This window comes from Diprion similis, chromosome 8, assembly GCF_021155765.1.
Source record: "Diprion similis isolate iyDipSimi1 chromosome 8, iyDipSimi1.1, whole genome shotgun sequence".
Taxonomy (NCBI): Eukaryota; Metazoa; Arthropoda; class Insecta; order Hymenoptera; family Diprionidae; genus Diprion; species Diprion similis.
Window position 1 is genome coordinate 23,876,872 of NC_060112.1, and position 24,006 is coordinate 23,900,877.

The 24,006-nt window shown below is 37.4% G+C and overlaps 3 protein-coding genes and 1 non-coding gene across 6 annotated transcripts; 2 read left to right on the top strand and 2 right to left on the bottom strand.

The window, feature by feature from the left end:
• Window positions 1-1,504: 1,504 nt before the first annotated feature.
• Window positions 1,505-7,592, top strand: LOC124409292 (nardilysin-like). Of its 2 annotated transcripts, none has more exons than XM_046886825.1 (14): window positions 1,505-1,875; window positions 2,039-2,139; window positions 2,401-2,540; window positions 2,708-2,821; window positions 3,374-3,569; window positions 3,773-3,978; window positions 4,069-4,239; window positions 4,314-4,657; window positions 4,807-5,307; window positions 5,378-5,528; window positions 5,631-5,764; window positions 5,938-6,316; window positions 6,444-7,015; window positions 7,202-7,592. In XM_046886825.1, the coding sequence occupies exons 1-14, from the start codon at window positions 1,538-1,540 to the stop codon at window positions 7,374-7,376; spliced, it is 3,522 nt and encodes a 1,173-aa protein (XP_046742781.1). In that variant the 5' UTR covers window positions 1,505-1,537; the 3' UTR covers window positions 7,377-7,592. The 2 variants fall into 2 exon arrangements, with proteins under 2 accessions (XP_046742781.1, XP_046742782.1); XM_046886826.1 differs by having other exon boundaries at window positions 6,444-7,011; window positions 7,213-7,592.
• A 562-nt stretch (window positions 7,593-8,154) lies between these two features.
• On the top strand, window positions 8,155-12,478 carry LOC124409188 (integrator complex subunit 5). 2 transcript variants are annotated; one of them, XM_046886625.1, is made up of 11 exons: window positions 8,155-8,523; window positions 8,624-8,753; window positions 8,833-9,242; window positions 9,316-9,451; window positions 9,588-10,257; window positions 10,339-10,586; window positions 10,705-10,910; window positions 10,994-11,140; window positions 11,274-11,414; window positions 11,490-11,750; window positions 11,873-12,478. In XM_046886625.1, exons 1-11 carry the CDS (start codon window positions 8,302-8,304, stop codon window positions 12,092-12,094), a joined length of 2,793 nt encoding a protein of 930 aa, XP_046742581.1. In that variant the 5' UTR covers window positions 8,155-8,301; the 3' UTR covers window positions 12,095-12,478. The 2 variants fall into 2 exon arrangements, with proteins under 2 accessions (XP_046742581.1, XP_046742582.1); XM_046886626.1 differs by having other exon boundaries at window positions 8,401-8,527.
• Window positions 12,479-12,846: 368 nt separating this feature from the next.
• Trnal-uag lies at window positions 12,847-12,926 on the bottom strand. The gene has a single exon. It is a non-coding gene; the product is annotated as a tRNA-Leu (tRNA).
• A 1,842-nt stretch (window positions 12,927-14,768) lies between these two features.
• Window positions 14,769-18,224, bottom strand: LOC124408804 (protein transport protein Sec61 subunit alpha). The gene is made up of 8 exons (XM_046886009.1): window positions 18,069-18,224; window positions 17,782-17,849; window positions 17,444-17,509; window positions 16,747-16,957; window positions 16,349-16,606; window positions 16,033-16,199; window positions 15,447-15,836; window positions 14,769-15,244 (listed from the first exon to the last, which is right to left on the bottom strand). The coding sequence occupies exons 1-8, from the start codon at window positions 18,073-18,075 to the stop codon at window positions 14,981-14,983; spliced, it is 1,431 nt and encodes a 476-aa protein (XP_046741965.1). The 5' UTR covers window positions 18,076-18,224; the 3' UTR covers window positions 14,769-14,980.
• Window positions 18,225-24,006: the final 5,782 nt, after the last annotated feature.

Consider the following 24,006-nt stretch of genomic DNA (forward strand, 5'->3'; position numbering starts at 1 on the left):
GTATAATTTAAGAAAATGAGCCATTCAAAAACTTTTTTCCGAAATCGATAAATCTTTATGTTTCGAAGATTAAGAAAATAAAAATGGTGGTGCGACTTTATACCACTTATAAATGTGATAATTGAAAACATATTTTGGTGCTGGAAGGGTGTATCCACCAAACATAAGGCCCTTTAGCTTTATTAATTTTTTTCGACTAATTTTAGCGTAGGTAAGCGTTTTGTGTGGTTGCAGCGAATTCCGCAAAAGAACAAAGAAAATTATTTGTCCATTAATCGTCAGATTCGCCTTGATGGCGCATACGTCCTTATACCATTACGCACGTGATATATTTTTATAATTCTACATTCAAACTCTATCCGTTAATTACATCTTAACAAGAATAATATATATAATAACGCAGTTTAGTATATGTGTTCAATTGAATTAGATATCATCGAATATATTGAGCAATGGCAATACAATTTTTGTCATTGCTAACTTCCTGATTCCTATGAGTATATATTTCAGTGATCGACTCACTGAAGCGAAAAGCAAATTATATAAGAATTACTATTTATAATTCGTCATCCCGCAATCACAAATATTCAGAGTTAAAACCTTCAGCAAGGGGCAACGAGTGCATAAAAAAAGTATTTAAATATACGTACTGTTACTTCAATTTCATCAAAGATAAATCTTTACTTGTTCATATATTTTGTCTCATGACTGATAAACCCTCATACTTATTTTGGCTGCACAATTTGTTTAGCAGATAGTTTGATAACAATTAAAGCTAGGTACTGTACGCTTTTGGTAGAAAAATAATGAAATAAGCACGAAGAAAGTTAGACTTTTGAAACTTGTGAGATTAAGTTTCTCAGATTAAGAGTGTATTACGTAAAAAAAATCGAATCATATGATCGGCATTATGACTCTGAACGTAAGGTTTTAAATGCTCGTTTTTATAAATCACTGCTTGCGGTCTGCCTGAACAAGCGCAACCCGCAAAACATAACCGTTTCCGTGGGCAGTAGTGATTTTGCGTGTGTATTACGGTTGCAGGAAAAAGAGCGGCGCGTTTTTATGAACGCGGTTTCTCAACAATGACGGTTAACCTCTTGAGCATGATTACGAATACAAAAATTTTTTGCGGAGAGTCAATTTCATCGATAGGAAACCCGCGACTGAAATTGAGATTGAAACAATTTCATAAAATAATATGCTGCAGCATTTGATAAGCCTTTGAGTAAATTTACAACAAATTTGCCATTTAGAAATGTGAAGATCAGTAATAACGAGCGTTGACTGAAGAATTCGGTCAACATAACGAGCCAGGTTCGCTGAGCAAATAATCAAAGCGTATCAAGATATTGAATTTAATTGAAAAAAAGTCGAAAGTCATGACTTAAAAGTCGATCTTGATCGACGTCAAGTGAGAGAGATCGATTTTCAATAAGCGTCTAATTCTCGAAAAGTCGTTTTTGTGTATATATATTGACACTATTGAGATCAGTAACCTAGGCTGGCACGTCTGCCATCATTCGCCACATGCCACATGGTGGTATCTTCAAAAATAAGCCTGTTCAAAATCCTAAACAGATGCGTAAATAAAACAATTTTTGTTAGTCAAATAATGCCAAAGCGGCTTTCTCACAAGCATTCGAGCCCACCCAAGAAAAAATTCAGACTAAATTACGATTCAGTTAATATGCCAAAACCTGTCTGCATCACGGAAGACCCGAACCCCCTTCAAGCAGACAAGCCTCAGAATGAGCCTCGTGCCGTCGAATGCCTAAACATGGCTGAATCGGAAAAATGTATTCCGAAAAATCCTGTCACTTGCGAGTATCTCGAAACGCCGGTCAAGTCTGCAAATGACAAAAAGGACTACAGGTATTCGCACCGGGATATAACCTAACCTGACATTTTCCTGACTTACGTTTTGCAGATTCTACTTTTATTTGATTTTATACTGATCTGGATCTAACGTGAAATTCATGTTTCAACTGTTTATGCCCCTAACCGGCCCTTGATTTATATTCATTCCATGTTGTAGAGTTATCAAACTGCCAAATGGATTGACAGCGCTGCTCATATCCGATGTTCGATCCATCTCTGCTGATCAGGTCGATGATGACGACGACAATGATGATTATAGTTAGTCTCGTTGGAATGAGTCGACAGTTAAAATATTTAGAATTTTGGAAAACCCATGTTCATGTATAATTATTTCATGAAACAAACCGCCGTTCTCCTTAAAAATATGGTGCATACATAAATCATCTCAGAGAAAGAGGGGATAATAGGGATTTTTACTACAATTTTTTTACCAATAGAAATTGAAAATATAGTCTGTTATATTCTAATATATTCACCTTTTGATACGGTGTTCCACTAATAATTGCATTTTAATCATAGCCGACGAAGAAGAGAGTGGGTCCGAAGAGAATGGATCTGAATCTGAAGAGGAAGAGGAGGATAACGATGCTGCGAGTGATCTGAGCGATGGGGATATTGATTCTCATGGGAATAAACGTCCAAGAAGAGAAGAGAAAATGGTACATCTTTAATTATTTCGATCTTACTATCCCGAATATAAAATCATGTGTCTCTAATATCATTCCAGGTTTGGAAATATGTTCATGTAAACGTAACATGAATTGTTGTAATAGTTTTGAATTTTTTCAAGCTGAACATTACCTACTAGTGAAATTTTTTGTTCCAGGCAGCCTGTGGCTTATGTGTTGGAGTTGGTAGTTTTAGCGATCCCTCTGAAATACCGGGTATGGCACATTTTTTGGAACACATGGTGTTCATGGGCTCTGAAAAATATCCTCAGGTATGTTAATACATTATATTAGCTCATTTGGTGCAAAGGTCTCATGCAGAACTTTATATAGAGACCTGCATTTTCATCTATCGCTATCAGCAGTCTAACAAAACAAAGCAGTTGTCGTGAATTTGCTGCTCAACAAATACTGCACAGTGTTACAGCTTTCGATGCCTCGATCACTCGTGCTAGAGTCTCTTACTTTATACACCATAACGACCTATGGGTCGATTACACATAGTTATCTGAGTTATGTTTACCCCTTTGCACTCGAGCCGCGTCGATACGATACCCGGCCAATTTCAAGTGTAATAATGTAAATATCACACCAAAACTAATCATAGAGTGTAATATTTATCAGTTTGTTGTTTTCGACATATAAATGAATAAACTGGTGAAATTTTATTATTTGTATAGGTTTATCTGTTGAGTTGCTGGTTCGCGCAAGCGAAAAAGGCCTCGAGTGTAAAGGGTTAAATACCTGGCATTTGTCTCATCAATAACCCCAGATTTTGAACCTCATTGACAAAGTAATTAGCGCTATGTTATATTTGATTGCAGGAAAATGATTTCAGTTCTTTTGTTTCGAAACACGGTGGCTCCGACAATGCTTCAACTGGATATGAGGAGACAACATTTTACTTTGAAATTCAAGAAAAACAATTATTTTCTGCTTTAGATCGGTTTGCTCAATTTTTCATAAGCCCACTAATGAAAAGAGATGCCATTACCCGTGAACGTGAAGCAATTGAAAGTGGTTCGTCCTACATATCTATTCCTATTCTAAAATCTGCTGAAATCGTCTATGAATATAATGTAATATATCAGATAATACCTTTCTTGCCAAAGTTTTGATAATTGCTCTTACCATTTCGGAATTTTTTTTCCTAATTTCCCAATCTGCAGCAAAGCCCTCTGAATATTGAGGTATCCATATAATAAATTGATTTAATCATTTAGAATTCCAAATGGCCCTACCGTCTGATTTTTACCGAAAGGAGCAACTATTTTGTAGTTTGGCCCAACCTGGTCACCCAGCGACTAAATTTGCCTGGGGAAATCTGATTACCTTGAGAGATAATGTTGTGGATGACAAATTGTATGAAGAACTTCACAAATTCAGGGAGAGACATTACAGTGCTCATAGAATGACTTTGGCCTTACAAGTGAATATGCAATTTTTTATTTATCTAGTTCCTATTTGGACTTGTGTGAAATTGGACCAAAGGAACCAACAAATTATTCATTTTTAACAGGCCAGGTTACCTATGGATACACTAGAACAATATGTAAAGGATTGCTTCTCAACTGTGCCGAATAATAACTTACCACCCGAAGATTTCACCAGATTCAAGGGAACCCAATCATTTGAAACACCCGACTTCAAGAGGATATATAAAATTAAACCAGTTAGAGATGTCTGTCAGGTAATTTGACCACCTGATCTAAGACTCTTAAGCCAGTGATTTTTAAACAATATTTGTTTTTGGGAAATTTCCAGGTAGAGCTAACATGGGCTTTGCCTTCCTTGCATCATTTGTACAAAAGCAAACCTCACCAGTATGTTTCCTGGATTATTGGTCACGAGGGAAAAGGATCTTTAATAAGTTACTTGCGCAAGAAAATGTGGTGCTTGGATATTTTCAGCGGCAATGGAGAAAGTGCGTTTGAGCACACTTCCTTGTATGCTTTGTTTAGTTTATCGTTGGTGCTGACAGAAGATGGACATAAGCATTTAAAGGAGGTTTTGGACGCCGTATTTTCGTATATTAAGTTGATGTGTAGATCTGGACCGCAGAAACGGATTTATGACGAAATTCATCAGACCGAAGAAAATAGTTTCAGGTAATCAATGTACTCAGAATCCTTTGACTTCTGAGGACGAATAAAGTTATTAATAAATTTGCACCCTTAGATAATACGATCAGAGCATTTTCTGGATGTTTGTTAGTTACATTTTATCAATGAATACATTGAATTTTATCACATTTCAGATTTACAGACGAAATATCTGCCGTAGAGTACGTTGAGAATTTGTCAGAAAGTATGCGTTTATACGCACCTACTGATTATATAACTGGCAGTGACTTGTACTTTGAATACAATCCAGAGGGTATCAAATCTTGTATGGATGCTTTAACCCCAGACAGTGTGAATATAGTACTGTTTGATAAGAAGTTCAATGATTCTGACTTTGATAAAGTGGAACCATGGTTCAACACGAAATATACGGATACGGAGATACCAAGTGACTGGATTGAGCAATGGAAAACCATTGAGCCGTTACCAGAATTCCATTTGCCTGAACCCAATATATACCTTACAGACGATTTTACTTTAGTTTCATTGCCAGAGGATGTGCCCAAGTATCCAACTAAAATACACAGTGATCCTATGTCTGAAGTTTGGTTCAGACCAGATCCGAAGTTCAGAATTCCAGAATGCTATATGTATTATTACTTTATATCACCACTGGCATTAATTTCTCCTGAAAAGTAAGTCTTTTTTACTTTGTACATGACATTTGCTTCTTTTTAGAAATGTAAAGATCATTTTTTACTTCAGTGCAGCGTTGATGGACTTGTTGGTCACAATTTTGAAACAATTACTCGTTGAAGAACTTTATCCTGCGAATGCTGCTGAACTTAATTATGTAATTTATACAGGCGACAAGGGTATTATCGTCAAAGTGAATGGATTCAATCAAAAATTACCGGTAAGATTTTCATTAAAATCGACTTTCTACGTTTTGAATAGATTGTCTATTATCTACATCCATTATAAAACCTTATCTCACCAATTGTTTGTTCGTTTCTAGCTCCTACTTGCTACAATAACAAAGTACATAGCTGACTGCCCAAATTTAGCAACACAAACTATGTTTGATGTTATGAAAGCTGAGCAGCTAAAGGTCTATTACAACACGTTTTTGAAGCCTGGGAAACTTGTAAAGTAAGAGACATATGCGATACTATCTCTATAAAATGTTATTTGTAAATTTTTCTTCGAGGATCTGGTTAAATTTGTCATAACATTTATTTTAGCATTTGAAAGAAATAATACCATACAATTTGCAACAATTAACGAATTGCCCTTTTTTTGCGTAACGTACAAATATTTTCTAGAGATGTGAGGCTGTCTATTCTGATGCTCGTACATTGGACAGCTGTCGAGAGACATGCAGCAATTTCTGGTATTGAATTTCAGCAATTCCAAACATTTGCCAAGGAATTTACTCGCAACATTTACGTACAATGTCTTGTACAAGGAAACATTACGGATAAAGACGTCATTAACAACATGCGTAATTGTCTCGAGATTCTACAATGTCATTCGTTATCGCCAGACACTATGCCACAACTGAGAGTAGCTCAAATACCTCTTGGAGTGCGGTGTTGTAGAGTGAAAAATTTTAATATGACTGATACAAACTCAGTGGTAACTAATTATTACCAATCTGGAATCGGGTCGATCAAGATCTCAGTCATTATTGAGTTACTAATCGTAAGTATGAATTCTAAAATATTAAATCATGTGAAAAGTAACGAATTGACTAATAACTATAATAACTAAAATAACTCATTCAACTCCACATGAAACCTTAATGTTTTTTTCTATCTCTTTTATGCAGATGTTAATGGAAGAGCCTCTGTTTAACCAGCTTCGAACACAAGAGCAATTGGGGTATAATGTTTTTTGCCTCATGCGGGATACGTTCGGTATTCTCGGTTATTCTATCACCGTTTGCACGCAAGCCGACAAATTTACCACCGAGCACGTAGACGAAAGGATAGAAACATTTATAAAGTCATTCTTGAAAATCTTGAAGAAGATGTCTGAAAAAGAACTGAACGATATTAAAGTTTCTTTGGTGAAACTAAAGCAATGTGTCGACCTCCATTTGAAAGAAGAAGTTAATCGAAATTGGGCTGAAATTACGTCTAGGGATTACATGTTTGACAGACTGGATAAAGAAATCAGTGCTATCAACAACACAAAAATTGTCGAGGTTAGAAAATGGATGGAAAATCATGTATTAGGTGGAAATAATCTTAGAAAATTGAGCGTTCAAGTTGTTGGTAACCCACGAGAAAAGAAAGATATTGACAATGAGTCTGGTGAACAAACTGAGGTAGTCACAAACGCTGAAAAAAATAAACGAATGAATGAGAAATCCGAGAATGGTGTAGCCAAATCACGTGAGTACATCACTTTAGTGAAAATTTACCCACTTTTTTCTTATCAGTGAATTTTCGGATTGTAGTTTATTGATTAACATATACAATAAATGCCTTTACTTTTCTAAATACTTTTGCAAGTCGGGAGTGTACAATATAAACCTCTGCAATATCTTGGAAAAATGTACAAAACGTTTGTAGTAATACATAGTTCTTTTGCAGGTGATTTTTCCGTGGAGAATAAAAGCGATGCTAAATTCCCGTTGGAGTTTTTGACAAACCTAACAAATGACAAGAAGATTAAACCACCCGAGTATTATATTACAGACATTGTAGGCTACAAGAAAAATCTTTATGTATATCCAGCCAATCACAATGCCACATAACGATGAACAATTGTAGGCCTTTTATTCCGGAGACATAATACTATAAAAACACTAGGAAATTTTTCACATGAATTGAATGTTGGTTGAAAAGAAGACAAATCACACCAAAAATAGAACCATGTTTGTTTACAAATATTGCTATCAGATCAGTAATAAATTATGTAAATCACGAAAAGAATTCATTCTGACTAATGATCTTTTTCAAGTTTTTTAATGTGTCATATTGGCCCGAATATAAGCCGACTCCCAATTTTTTACCTTTGATTCAGGACTTTTTCTTTTGATCCGAATATAAGTCAAATTTCAGAAGCCAATTATGTTTTTAAGTATGTTACATAAATTGAACTTGAGTCAAACAAAATTAGACATTGTTTCAGATATATATATATATCAATCAGTAGAGACAGCAGAGACTTCGTCGGTGCCCTCTCCAGCTGTCTTTGTTTACTTGATTTGTAACCCCTAGATTCCACTCTATCTGCACTCGGAAGATTTATTTGAACAACAATTCTCGATTATTGCACCTACAAAATGTCTAATTAACAATTTGATTATCTCAGCTTCAGATTGATGTTTGGAAAAAATTAAAGTTCGAATTTCTAATCTTCTCTAGGGAAATAGTTTAATGAAAGCTCCTCAGGTGACGCCGCTCGATGAAATACAAGAATACGCCTCGCACGGCCATTCACCATTCAACATAGAGTGGTCCATCTAAGCTGTGGTGATCTGTGGTCGGACCGGTCGAATGGCCGCATTGGCATTTTTCATCGATCTAACCTACAAGAACTTAAAATATACGAGATACGTGAAAGTAAATAAATAAGATGGTGTTGTGGATTCAATTTAACTCCGATTTTGAATGTCACCATATCTTCGTCATGAGTCTCGATAGGAAATAAAATACCGTGTGAATAAAATAACCAAAATGCAACATTCCACGGATATATTATCACCCCAGGACCTTCTAGCGGAGGTTAGAAAGTTCATTTCGGGGGTTGTGAGGAATACTCACGGTACAAACACCCTGGAATTAGCAAGAACGGCTCTATCTCTTCTGCGAAATTTACCTGCTGCAAGAGATGCTGTGCTTGAATATTTTTGCACCGTATTTTCCGTATGCGTAAGCAAACACGTTAGGCAGATCGAGGTAGGTACGCATTAACCATGATAAATAAAATAATTTATCGTAACATTGGTTTCAATTACTGTAACCGAAAAAATGTACAAACCATCTACTCCGTTTGTAGAAAAACCAGAATCAACCTATACACGAAGAAACAACTATAGCCGAGATACATAATGTTTTGTGTACGTTTGTCAATGCCAATCCAGAAGCCTGGGCACCAATCATTTCGGCATGGTCCCTAGAATTACTCGGTAAATAAAATTCTCTAATTTTTGATATTTTATTAAAAAATAATAGCTTTTTTGTAATTGAAGTGTGAAATTTTCTCAGGCAAATTATCATCAGATTACGCTAATCGAGGTAACTTGCCTAAAAATGCTGGTATTAACGACTTCCTTCAACAATGGATGTCGTGTCGAGCGACGCGGACACTGATTGACATAACAACGCAGTGTTTGCAATGCCTAATGCACCTGGAAACTGAATCATGTATTAAAGCCTTGTTAGACACCAGCGTTTCCCACAGCCCCCACTTTGATTGGGTTGTAGCTCATGTTGGTAGCTGCTTCCCAAACACTGTTATAACTAGAGTGTTGACCTGTGGATTGAAGGATTTTTGCGCCATGGGATACGATCAGAATATTAAAAATCCAAAACTTAACTCCGTTGTTGGAATACTCGGACATTTAGCAGGCAGTCACGTCAATGATATTAGGACTGCGTTGCTTGATTTGTTCACGGTAAGTTTTCCAAGAAGATGACTAAATAATTTTTTCTATTCATATAACATAAACTGCAAATTTCCCACCACAGTGGAGCTTGGACGAAAATATCAATCTGGATGAGGATACCAAATCACAAAAACTTGCCACAGTTCCATTTCTATTGAATTTAGCATCTTTGTCACAAACACTCTTGAAGGCTCTTACGACTGATGTTTTACAAACTTGTAAGTATCTTGGTTTCCCAAACAATTACTATATAAAATATGAGTAGAAATGAATAACACTCATATCTTGACATACTAGCACACATGGGTAAATGGTAGTTGAGAAAATTTATTAATTAATGCTGATTATTTTTAGTGAGGCCTGACATAATACCACAGTTGGCTTTGTTTGCTTGTGATTGGTGCAAATATTTCAATGATGAACCAGAAGCGTTAATAGACTTAACAGTTCACTTAGCTCTGGGCTGTGAGCAGGGTGCCTCTCAAATCGTGAATATTTTACTGGATACGAGCTTAAATCAAAGCAACGTTGGTTATCACAGTGTGAATGCTGCACAAAGTGTCAAGAATGTCTGTAGAGAAATACTTGAATTAATTCTTCAGGAGATTGACTCCCTTGTGAGAGCACACGGCCCGCAATCATCAAACATAGCTTTGTTAAATTCTGTAAAACAGGAACTCTCCTTTATTACTCCATTACTTCTCAATGCAAATCCATTAAGGGTTCAAACTGCAGTTCGTATCCTTTCTCTTTTGGGTGCACAAAGTCCAAACGTCCTAGTATCATCCGCCTCTTTTATGCTGCGAAAAGGAGAAACTAAATTTCACCTCGCCGCGCTTATGAGACTAGTCACGGACAATGTAAATACTTTTGCCATCAATACAACCGATAATGAAAATAGTGTTGTGGGAAACGGATATTTTTCTCAAGCTGTCGAGCAAGCAATCAGAGAATCACAATATACAACTGCATCAAACCATGGCGAGGGAAGGCAGTTATTCAAAAATCTAATAACTCTATTGAAGTAAGTCTACTGTAGTCAGCAGTACAGCCCATATACCTTTGAAAGAAGTTGAAAAGCAACTTCTCACAATCGTAATTTCAGATGGGAGAAAAGTGATCAAGTTCTTATCCTGAGATCGGGGATTGTCACACGTGCTGTTAGATCAAATTTACAACAGATCTCCAGTATGCTGATGAAAATAGATGATCCCCTCCTTGCTCACGATATAGCTGGAATACTAGATCTACTTTGTATTCCTGATAGAGATCATTACGTTCCAAGCATTCAACTTGCCTTACAGCTTACCAGATCTATGATTCGATATTTTTTCATCTGTATTGAGGAAAATGGTAGGCATTATCACAATATAGAACGAAATGAATATCAGTTTGTGGATCACACTGTTTATTTAGCAATTATGGTATATGTGTGTACCTCAATTAACAATTATCATATTTCTTGCTATAGATGTAATCAAGAAGATGAAGGGTGTCAGAGTTGTCTGTCGTTTTCTTCATATTCTTACTTGTTACTCTCAATGTGCAAGAGTTTTAGCTCTGAGAGAACTTTTAGAGCAAAGTATATATAATGAACCAGCTAAATACTTTGGTGCGAAAGAAAAGTTTGAACCTAAGATTGAAGATATTCTTTTATTAGAACAAAATCATAAGCAGGTAAAGTGTGATAAAGCAAGATATTCTTATGCTGCTCATAGAGTCCTTCATTCAGGATTATTATTTTACCTTATTCTTTTTAGGGCACGAGTGTAATGTTGGCTCAAAGACATTCTTCTGTATTTCATGCTGGAGTGATAGGCCAGGGCCCTCGAAAACCACCACCAGAAAATCTGATCGATAAGGAAACTATAACTTTAAATACAACTCTACTTATGGATGCAATAAAGGTACAAAAATATTTCATTCTTCTTTCATTGGGTCTATTTGAGTAGAAGATTAATCCAGATCATTCAACATTTCATATATCATACAAATGACTTATTTTGCTAAACATTTGACTCTGCAATCCATTTGCCATAGTCTTGCTGCAGCAATCCAGAGTTAGGTCAACATCCTGTAAATTTGGATGCTATATCTATGGTCAGTTTACTCTTAGTGGAATTAGTTTCTCCTGACGTTATGTACAACGGACTACCGTGGCCTGACGAAGAGTTTACCAAGGTATACCATTCTGTTGATTGTAACATTGCCTGATAAACTTTTGCACATTGTTTAACAATTGTGATATGATTGCAGGTAACAGTTGAACGAGACTTGCAAATACGCCGTACGTTCAAAGATGTCCCGCTGCTGTGGTCACTCCTAGAGCTAACGGCTCGCTATCGTCCAGCCCTGGCTTATTGCTCTGTACTCCTAAGAGCTATTGCTGCAACAGTCTTGGCTAACTGGAGCCCAGTAGAAGGTGTCTTACTTGCAAATGTTATGGCTCTTGGATTGCTGCTACCTCCTCCGTTAGCCAGTATTAGAGATGTTTTGCCTAATATCAAACAGCATCAAGTAAGCCATACTATTCATTGGATTAAATTTACTTGAGAAATGTAAGAGGCATGTCATTTTTTATATGATGCATACCTTTAGTAAAACTGAAATCACTCGATAACTACTAATTTTATTTACAGATTAATTTAGTATTGAGGGAGTGCATATGGGCTTACATGCATGAAAACGTTCCATCACCAGCCCTATTTACACGCAGTGAAGGAAGCAATGTTGCATGGCGCGATCCAGACTCTTCAACACTGAATCCTCGATGCATAGAAACTCTTCGCCTCATTGTTTTAGCGAATATACATCGAATGGGTGCTCTGTATTCCGCTCTGTTTTTACACGACCGCAAATAGACCTTGTGTACTCCAGATTTTTGAGTTTCCTTAAAAACATTCATCTACAACAATACTTCCAGAGATGAGAAAACTGGAGCTGAAAATCCAGATAATTAGACAATCGTATTGTTAGTCAAATTGTAAATACAGCTGTGGTAAATTATAATCTCATCTTACTCTCCGATATATAGAATATTAGCCACGTAATGTCATATGTCTATATCTGAAAGTATTGAGTAAGCTACTGAAGCGGCCAAGTTGTAAATATCTTTCAACAGTGCCTGTTTATATTTTTGCAATCTAATTAACTGATAATTTAAGTTTTGTAATATAGCATTAATAGGTAATTACAAAAATTATTCTTGCATGTTAGAAACATCATTTATACAAAAGTTCACTGATTTTTGAGTTCACTCGCTGTACAGTTCATTAATCTACAATTACGTTTAAAATTTTTATTTCGATCTTGCATTATTTGTTCGTTAAATGATTTCATTATAAATGAACGGTAAAATGAAGTAGATCCTAGGTGATCCGACCCCTGTCTAATCCGGCGTCCTCTGTAATCTGACATGCCAATTATGTATTGGTAGTATCGATTTAAACTCACCATTTTCATAATTTACCGGATTACAAGGTATTACTTTTCAAAAGGTTCTGGACTGGAAGGGATCGGTGGTAGTACTATATAGTCCGATAAATTTGATAATCTGATAATGCCTTGCAAAACATTTGTCGGGTTACCGCGAATCGATTGTACTAAAAAAATCTGACAGCGGTGGGATTCGAACCCACGCCCTTTCGGACTGGTGCCTAAAACCAGCGCCTTAGACCGCTCGGCCACGCTGCCTCACAGCGCTCAATGGGTAAAATTATGATAATAATTTTGCGCAGTTTGGACTGTATTTTTTTTTAGTTTTCGATTGAGCAATGTTATTTAACATTAACGAAACCAGCACAGTTTCGTTAACGACTAAATCTCAACCAAACTTTTGAAGATCGACGATTTTTGTTGTTTGATGGATACAGATTGGCTTGCCTTCTGATATGATTTCCCGATTTTAAAATCAGCAAAAAATGGGTTTAAAAAACCCAAATGAGTAAGTCTCTCTTTTTTTTCGAATTTTGGAGCCACAAACTTCTTGCCTACGATTTGAATAACCCTTTTCAGACTAACTGAACGCTGAGAATTTTAAAAAGGTATTTAAAATGACGTAGGCTTAACAGCTGAGGAAAACGACGAAAATACAAACAAATTTTTTGTTTCTGACTCTAACTTTCAATTTGCTGTTCGCAGTGAATTTGACCCTGTGGTTTAGACTGCGCGGAATTGACTTTTCTCGCGAAATTATGTCGATTGAGCATCTGAATGAATTGATTCTACCATTTTTCATAATTTTTGGAGTAGAAACTTTGTGTCTCAGAATCGATTTGTAGCACCTTTTCACGACTGATTGGACGCACAGGAATTCAAAAAAGGTATTCAGAACATCGTAGGGCGATGAAATGAGAAATAAAATTTAGCTTTAACTTTGGAAGCATTGATCGCAACGACTTGGTACTGTACGTCATCAACCATTTTCGTAGAATTACTTTGGAATAATCTAAATCAATCGATTATAGTCTTTTAGAAAAAACCTTAATTTTAAAGAGTTGCAAATCGAACGCTGCAATAATAATCGGGGAAAATGAATAAGTATAACAAGACAAATCCAGAAATCAGGCAATCAGCATTCCTGTTACATTACGTCCATTCTCTATTATAAAAAATAACAAAACTAACTTCATTAAGATAAATCGATGTATCCTGATTACGAGTGTTCGGCATACATCATTTTCATGAAAAAGTATGGCCAACAGAATTGAGGTCATAAAGTGTATTAATTTTGGGAAAATTTTCAGTACGGTCTATCATTCCTATTTACTTAGCTATTATTATATTACTAAGTCAATGTGATAGCTATACTTTTTTTATGCAGGATAAATATATTATATGTATACGAAAGGTTAAGTAATTTTAATTTTTGATTAACAATAGACTTTGTTTAGGTCTGACTATTCAATTTGTTGTGTGAAGGGTTGTAAAAACAAGATCTGGTTATCTATAACAGGTAAGCTTGTATTATAACTTGTCAAAATAGGTATTTGATAGATTCCAGACGGACTGTGGGTAGAATCGGGTATAGAGGTAATTGAAGAAGCATCGAGGTAATTTCAAGATTTTATAAAAACACATTCTCGTAAATACAAGAGACAATTAATTATTATTATCATTATTATTATTAATATACTTTGTATTATTAATAATAATACAGGAATGATGGTACCTAAGATGAGCGAACACGTTTTGTTCAGTCGCTGTACGAATACCCTAGGTGGGTGTCTCGTCCTGTCTAAATTATTACACTGCATTCAATGTTCAAATTCTTATAAACATGATGTGGCCTCTCACTCACACGCACACCGAGTCTTCAGAGCCGCTCTGTTTGTTGTCAAGACATTTATTATAATGAAGGGTCACTGCCATACTCCAGTAATAATTCTTCCATTATCCCAACATTGCGCAGCAATAAATCAACAACAAATTCAATATAATTTTTGTTTTCAAGTATTTCATTATTGTTTGATTCAGCTACCTGGCGTATCACGACGCGCACTGTAGGTATATAGAATTGCACATAATACAAAGTTGTATCATTTAATAATTTAATAAGAAATCTATAAATATACATACATATTCACGACCTTTTCGAGCAATGAAGCCCCTTACTTTTTATGCAACAAGGCCCACAGTTAAACAATAAACAGAGCGGGCAGTGCCGACTGGACTTTGTTGACAATAAATTATTATTCAGTTCTTGTGAGGTCTTAAAAATTCACGCCCTAAACCTAAGCGGTTATAGCTTAGAATAGTAACGTGCTCATGCCGCCCATTTCACTTTGTTCCTTCACAAAGATTTCAAAGTACTGGTAAATTATCGTCACCGCGAGCAGAATACCAGTACCAGAACCAATCGCTCCCAAGAAATCAGCCAAAACAGAGAGAGCTCCGATACACAGACCACCAAAAGCCGCAGCGGTCGGAATGTAACGATTTAATTCACGAATCATCGAATTATCTCTGTGGCCTCGCATGACCATCTGTTGTTCTTTGAGCTGCTTAGCGACCTGTAACGTAAAATAATTAAATTCGCAAGTTTTTTCGACTATTCCGTTATCGAAAACCTGAAAATTGATGTAATTTTGACTTCAAAATACGCGGAAAAGATATTTAATTATGGATTACTACTCGTCGATTAATGTACGTGCAATATGGATATTAAATATTATTCAATTTTTGAAGATTTTCTAAACCATCTACAATACTTACATCTTTAGCGGAGCTTCCAGAGACTTCAATCCACGTTTTGGAGAAGAATGCGCATGATCCAAGCATGAATAAAATGTAGAGGAAGGCATGGACGGGGTCTTGAACAATGTGGCCTACGGATTCTGGCGGGGATAGGTAGTAGCATAACCCGCCTACTGGATACGAACGAGCTGGACCACCTCCTCCAACATCGGACCAAACACCGAGCAAATTGACTATAAGGTTACCCTGGAACTTGACGGCCAACATTTGCGAGATGACGTAAAGGTTGGAGACTAACGCAGATTGCAGGATGATCGGGATGTTGCTAGTGTAGAACAACTTTATCGGATAACTGCTGTACTGGCCACGATATCTGGCAGACTTGATTGGCAGATCTACTCGGAAACCCTGTGATTACAAACATAAAATAGTGGTGAGTAATACTCTGTTTATAGTCAATGAATAAATATTGAAAATGTATGGTGTATTTGTGTCTCAAAATTATGCGAGGCTAAATGAGTGTTCTAAAAAATGCTATACATTGATTGCCCACCAAGGGCTCAGTTTCCAGTTATACTTTTAGTTTTAAAAACTAAAAGCTTACCTGGAAGTAAATGACTATTGCGAAAACTAGAATGGTGGCAAGTAGGTTCATTAGATTTGGAAGATTCTGACGGTAGAAGGCTTCACGGAGAGCTCGCACTTTATCTTGCCTGGTGGCCAAGAGATGGAAGAGTGCAATGACTGCGCCTTCGAACTCAGTACCACGACCTAGAAACAGAAAATGATAAATTAGTTCAATCACCAAGCAATCTGTTTCAGTTTTTGTACGTGATTGCCATGAAACTATTTCACCAGTCGTCAATTGAACCGACGACTCATTGAAATTTTCGTGCAATGCTTAAAAAATTATTACATACCAGTGTTAACGGTTGCTGGAGAGAATGCTTTCCATACAATAGTCTCGCAGATATTTGTGGCAATGAAGAGAGAAATACCACTTCCTAAACCATATCCCTTCTGCAGAAGTTCATCGAGTAACAACACAATCAAACCAGCAACAAACAGTTGGATGATAATCAACAGACAAACTCCGGCACCAATTTCGGCGGGATCACCATACATGCCGGTCATGACATAAACGATGGCTTGACCAACTGTTATTACCATACCAAATACTGCAAAGTGACAAGAAAAAGAAATGTAAGATTCATTTGTGGAACTGATAACGTCGCTAATGTGCAAAAATACCAAATTGTTTGGCATGCAGTTTCAAGTTACATTTGTAATTGAAAAAATATTGCAGAACCCCACTTACATTTTTGAGCTCCATTGAAGAGTGCTCGATCCTTGGGGGTATCACCAACTTCAATAATTTTTGCACCAGCCAAGAGTTGCATAATTAAACCAGATGTAACGATGGGGGATATTCCTAATTCCATCAACGTACCTCTGTTCGAGGCAAGAATAACACGAATCCAATAGAAAGGATCGGCACTGTCTGAAGACATGATACCGAAAAGGGGAATCTGGGAAAAATATAATTAAATGATTAACTTCTATGAAACAGAGAAGCTTGCCTCAAAATAACTCGGTCATTTCATGTTCCCAAAAAAAAAAGTAAATCTGATTCATGAGAACTATCTGGTAAACCACATCTGCTCCTTCAAATGGAAATATATAATAAGTAATCATGTCACTAATCTTGTTACGATTTTACATACATCGATTTGAAAAATTTTCAAATTTCAAAGTATCAAATATTGAAATATTAATATTATGTAAAACAAGATATTTGTGATAAGTCTGCAATGTCAAAATCATGTGCTCCATTCAGAAGTATGTCAGTGATTCACTGCCAAGAGAACCATCTTGACAATGTATCCCATATGGACACTATCATTAACAGAACATCATTCAGATAGTAATTTGAGCAAGTTTTCAGTGATTAGTAATAAAACCATAGTTGTTTCTTTACAGAGATCACAATTAAGATTTATCATTGGTAAACTCACCTGACAGCATACTAAGAAAATGAATAATGTGATGGCGGTCCATAATACTTTTTCCCTGAATTGGATCTGCAAAAATGAAGAAATTACTTAGATTTAAGCATAGCACTGTATGGCATAATGCCGAAAAACTTCGTTCAAGAGAATATAAATATATTTTATTATATGAAATGGGCAAGGGTAGCTGATTGACAAACATGTGTGATAGTTGGAAATTTGTATCTAGTAGGTGGAAATAATAGGATGTATGTGCGTAGAGGATCAGTTTATGTATTATAAAATATGGCATGTATAACGGTGTAGGGGAGAAATGGGGACGAAAATAGAAACGGTAAACTTACCTTTCGCTCAGGCTTTGCTATTTCCGGCAGTATACTGCAAAACGGTTTGATCACCTCGAGGAATTTTACTGGAAATGAAAAAGGTTACATGCATAAAACATTTTTACAACGACTATCTTTGAAATATCATTGAAATGATAAATCAACAATATGTTGCGTTGCGATGTCTGGACAGACAGCAACGGCTATCCGCGACAATCACATTTCAAGAGGTTACAACTCCGAAATTGTATTTATATTATGAATGAAATTATTCCTAGTTATCACAAGTATCCTTTAATACTCACTGCCCATGATGATTTCTGGATTGATATTTCTTACACACTAAACAACGTTGCTTTTTCAAGCGATAAACGGTCAACACTGCCACCCGGGCGAAGCCAACAGTCGGAAGCTAAACGAAAGTCGACCGCTCGGCTGGCAAATGGCAGCAAATCGTGGCTCTCTCCAACGACACGTATTCAATACGCCGCGGTCACGTGATCTGATGATGTTGGCCGCGTTGCCTTGCGTTCGCCACCAGATGACGGATATAACCGCGTAACTTCAAGTGAGTACGACTTGCTGGCCACGCATGCGTATTATTCGTCACGTTGTCGCATATACATAGCTTTGCATGTATGTATCACTGATATACAAAGTTTGTACGAATAGTTGTTGATACGAAGACTTCCTTTACCATCGTGGTCGGTAGCTTGATTGATAATTTATGAAACTGCTGTTACCTCAGTACTCTAAAAAACAATTGTCAGTGCAGAGCGCAGTACAGTTTATTCTATATACCCTTAATTCTAGTGATAGCGTTTGAGTGTTTGTAGCAATTTGAGAACTTGATAAACAGAAATACAGTGACTAATAAAGAGAAATGCCAAAATATGATTAAACATTACACAAGATATCTTATTGTAATGTAAGGAGATACGTACGTGTACAGTATACCTACATGTATTGTTTTAAGCCGAATATAAAAATTACTATATCAGATAGTGCTTATCGCAGTTTTTAAATAGGTATAGCTTAAGTTTTGGCCTGCGTGCAGGTGCAAAACACCTCTGCAAGATACGATATATCATGTATGATATTGCATTGCAACTATTTCATGTGACCTGGATTAAAATGAATAAAAAATCAATTTCCTCCGTATTTTCTTTGTATTTCCCCAGCTGTTGATAGTTTTATTATCACAATTTCGGATGATGTTGGAATCAATTCCCTGATGCACCACGTCGACTCAATTTTGAGAGAGGAATCGATTTTTCACAGTCCGAATGCGCTGCGAACAACCAACGAATGAAGAGTCGCAGCCAAAAGACGACAGATTTTTGTCGGATCTTCTCTGCTGTTGGTTTTACGCTTTTTTTGCTGCGTTTTCTGCATTCCTTAGGGTTCAATTACTCTGGAAAGAGACGTGAAAATAGATTTTGAGACCAGCGGTTTTTCGCTCAAATAAAAGTAAGGCTAACCCGTTTGAATTTTTAGTGAAAATTTCGACGACTTTGAAAAATGCTGCCAACAATTTTCACATGCACTATTCCGACGTAATTTTTCGAGAGAAATCGATTGAACACAGTCCCAATACGCTGCGAGTAACGCATGACAAGTTACAGCCGAAAAACTAGAAATTTTCATCGTCATTTCTCTGCTGTTGGTCCGAGGCTCTTTTTCATGTGTTTTCTGAGTTCCTGGGGGTCAAATTACTCTAGAAATGGTCATACAAACCGATTCCGAGACGAGAAATTTTCGGCTCCAAAAATGACCAAAAAAGTAAGGCTAACCCCTTTGGATTTTTAGCGAAAATTTCGACGATTTTGAAAAGTGCTGCAATCAATTCTGTATGGCACTATTCCGACGTAATTTTGCGAGAGGAATCGATTAAGCGCAGTCCCAATACGCTGGGAGCGATAGCTGAAAAGTTAGAGCCGAAAAACTAGAAATTTTCATCGTCATTTCTCTGCTGTTGGTCTGAGGCTCTTTTTCTTGTGTTTTCCGAGTTCCTGGGGGTCGAATTACTCTAGAAATGGTCATACAAACCGATTCCGAGACGAGAAATTTTCGGCTCCAAAAATGACCAAAAAAGTAAGGCTAACCCCTTTGGATTTTTGGCGAAAATTTCGACGATTTTGAAAAGTGCTGCAATCAATTCTGTATGGCACTATTCCGACGTAATTTTGCGAGAGGAATCGATTAAGCGCAGTCCCAATACGCTGGGAGCGATAGCTGAAAAGTTAGAGCCGAAAAACTAGAAATTTTCATCGTCATTTCTCTGCTGTTGGTCCGAGGCTCTTTTTCATGTGTTTTCTGAGTTCCTGGGGGTCGAATTACTCTGGAAATGGTCATACAAACCGATTCCGAGACGAGAAATTTTCGGCTCCAAAAATGACCAAAAAAGTAAGGCTAACCCCTTTGGATTTTTGGCGAAAATTTCGAAGATTCTGAAAAGTGCTGCAATCAATTCTGTATGACACTATTCCGACGTAATTTTGCGACAGGAATCGATTAAGCGCAGTCCCAATACGCTCGGAGCGATAGCTGAAAAGTTACAGCCGAAAAACTAGAAATTTTCATCGTCATTTCTCTGCTGTTGGTCTGAGGCTCTTTTTCTTGTGTTTTCTGAGTTCCTGGGGGTCGAATTACTCTAGAAATGGTCGTACAAATCGATTCCGAGACGAGAAATTTTCGGCTCCAAAAATGACCAAAAAAGTAAGGCTAACCCCTTTGGATTTTTGGCGAAAATTTCGACGATTTTGAAAAGTGCTGCAATCAATCCTGTATGGCACTATTCCGACGTAATTTTGCGAGAGGAATCGATTAAGCGCAGTCCCAATACGCTCGGAGCGATAGCTGAAAAGTTACAGCCGAAAAACTAGAAATTTTCATCGTCATTTCTCTGCTGTTGGTCTGAGGCTCTTTTTCTTGTGTTTTCTGAGTTCCTGGGGGTCGAATTACTCTAGAAATGGTCATACAAACCGATTCCGAGACGAGAAATTTTCGGCTCCAAAAATGACCAAAGAAGTAAGGCTAACCCCTATGGATTTTTGGCGAAAATTTCGACGATTTTGAAAAGTGCTGCAATCAATTCTGTATGGCGCTGTTCCGACGTAATTTTGCGAGAGGAATTGATTGGGCGCAGTCCCAATACGCTGCGAGCGATAGCTGAAAAGTTACAGCCGAAAAACTAGAAATTCTCATCGTCATTTACTCTGCTGTTGGTCCGAGGCTCTTTTTCATGTGTTTTCTGAGTTCCTAGGGGTCGAATTACTCTAGAAATGGTCGTACAAATCGATTCCGAGACAAGGAATTTTCGGCTCCAAAAATGACCAAAAAAGTAAGGCTAACCCCTTTGGATTTTTGGCGAAAATTTCGACGATTTTGAAAAGTGCTGCAATCAATTCTGTATGGCACTATTCCGACGTAATTTTGCGAGAGGAATCGATTAAGCGCAGTCCCAATACGCTGGGAGCGATAGCTGAAAAGTTAGAGCCGAAAAACTAGAAATTTTCATCGTCATTTCTCTGCTGTTGGTCTGAGGCTCTTTTTCTTGTGTTTTCCGAGTTCCTGGGGGTCGAATTACTCTAGAAATGGTCATACAAACCGATTCCGAGACGAGAAATTTTCGGCTCCAAAAATGACCAAAAAAGTAAGGCTAACCCCTTTGGATTTTTGGCGAAAATTTCGAAGCTTTTGAAAAGTGCTGCAATCAATTCTGTATGGCGCTGTTCCGACGTAATTTTGCGAGAGGAATCGATTGGGCGCAGTCCCAATACGCTGGGAGCGATAGCTGAAAAGTTAGAGCCGAAAAACTAGAAATTTTCATCGTCATTTCTCTGCTGTTGGTCCGAGGCTCTTTTTCATGTGTTTTGTGAGTTCCTGGGGGTCGAATTACTCTAGAAATGGTCATACAAATCGATTCCGAGACGAGAAATTTTCAGCTCCAAAAATGACCAAAAAAGTAAGGCTAACCCCTTTGGATTTTTGGCGAAAATTTCAAAGATTTTGAAAAGTGCTGCAATCAATTCTGTATGACACTATTCCGACGTAATTTTGCGAGAGGAATCGATTAAGCGCAGTCCCAATACGCTCGGAGCGATAGCTGAAAAGTTACAGCCGAAAAACTAGAAATTTTTATCGTCATTTCTCTGCTGTTGGTCCAAGGCTCTTTTTCATGTGTTTTGTGAGTTCCTGGGGGTCGAATTACTCTAGAAATGGTCATACAAATCGATTCCGAGACGAGAAATTTTCAGCTCCAAAAATGACCAAACCGTCATTTCTCTGCTGTTGGTCCGAGGCTCTTTTTCATGTGTTTTCTGAGTTCCTGGGGGTCGAATTACTCTAGAAATGGTCATACAAACCGATTCCGAGACGAGAAATTTTCGGCTCCAAAAATGACCAAAGAAGTAAGGCTAACCCCTATGGATTTTTGGCGAAAATTTCGACGATTTTGAAAAGTGCTGCAATCAATTCTGTATGGCGCTGTTCCGACGTAATTTTGCGAGAGGAATTGATTGGGCGCAGTCCCAATACGCTGCGAGCGATAGCTGAAAAGTTACAGCCGAAAAACTAGAAATTCTCATCGTCATTTACTCTGCTGTTGGTCCGAGGCTCTTTTTCATGTGTTTTCTGAGTTCCTAGGGGTCGAATTACTCTAGAAATGGTCGTACAAATCGATTCCGAAACAAGGAATTTTCGGCTCCAAAAATGACCAAAAAAGTAAGGCTAACCCCTTTGGATTTTTGGCGAAAATTTCGACAATTTTGAAAAGTGCTGCAATCAATTCTGTATGGCACTATTCCGACGTAATTTTGCGAGAGGAATCGATTAAGCGCAGTCCCAATACGCTCGGAGCGATAGCTATAAAGTTACAGCCGGAAAACTAGAAATTTTCATCGTCATTTCTCTGCTGTTGGTCCGAGGCTCTTTTTCATGTGTTTTCTGAGTTCCTGGGGGTCGAATTACTCTAGAAATGGTCGTACAAATCGATTCCGAGACAAGAAATTTTCAGCTCCAAAAATGACCAAAAAAGTAAGGCTAACCCCTTTGGATTTTTGGCGAAAATTTCGAAGCTTTTGAAAAGTGCTGCAATCAATTCTGTATGGCGCTGTTCCGACGTAATTTTGCGAGAGGAATCGATTGGGCGCAGTCCCAATACGCTGCGAGCGATAGCTGAAAAGTTACAGCCGAAAAACTAGAAATTTTCATCGTCATTTCTCTGCTGTTGGTCCGAGGCTCTTTTTCATGTGTTTTGTGAGTTCCTGGGGGTCGAATTACTCTAGAAATGGTCATACAAATCGATTCCGAGACGAGAAATTTTCAGCTCCAAAAATGACCAAAAAAGTAAGGCTAACCCCTTTGGATTTTTGGCGAAAATTTCGAAGATTTTGAAAAGTGCTGCAATCAATTCTGTATGACACTATTCCGACGTAATTTTGCGAGAGGAATCGATTAAGCGCAGTCCCAATACGCTCGGAGCGATAGCTGAAAAGTTACAGCCGAAAAACTAGAAATTTTTATCGTCATTTCTCTGCTGTTGGTCCAAGGCTCTTTTTCATGTGTTTTGTGAGTTCCTGGGGGTCGAATTACTCTAGAAATGGTCATACAAATCGATTCCGAGACGAGAAATTTTCAGCTCCAAAAATGACCAAACCGTCATTTCTCTGCTGTTGGTCCGAGGCTCTTTTTCATGTGTTTTCTGAGTTCCTGGGGGTCGAATTACTCTAGAAATGGTCATACAAACCGATTCCGAGACGAGAAATTTTCGGCTCCAAAAATGACCAAAGAAGTAAGGCTAACCCCTTTGGATTTTTGGCGAAAATTTCGACGATTTTGAAAAGTGCTGCAATCAATTCTGTATGGCATTATTCCGACGTAATTTTGCGAGAGGAATCGATCAAGCGCAGTCCCAATACGCTGGGAGCGATAGCTGAGAAGTTACAGCCGAAAAACTAGAAATTTTCATCGTCATTTCTCTGCTGTTGGTCTGAGGCTCTTTTTCTTGTGTTTTCCGAGTTCCTGGGGGTCGAATTACTCTAGAAATGGTCATACAAACCGATTCCGAGACGAGAAATTTTCGGCTCCAAAAATGACCAAAAAAGTAAGGCTAACCCCTTTGGATTTTTGGCGAAAATTTCGACGATTTTGAAAAGTGCTGCAATCAATTCTGTATGGCACTGTTCCGACGTAATTTTGCGAGAGGAATCGATTAAGCGCAGTCCCAATACGCTGGGAGCG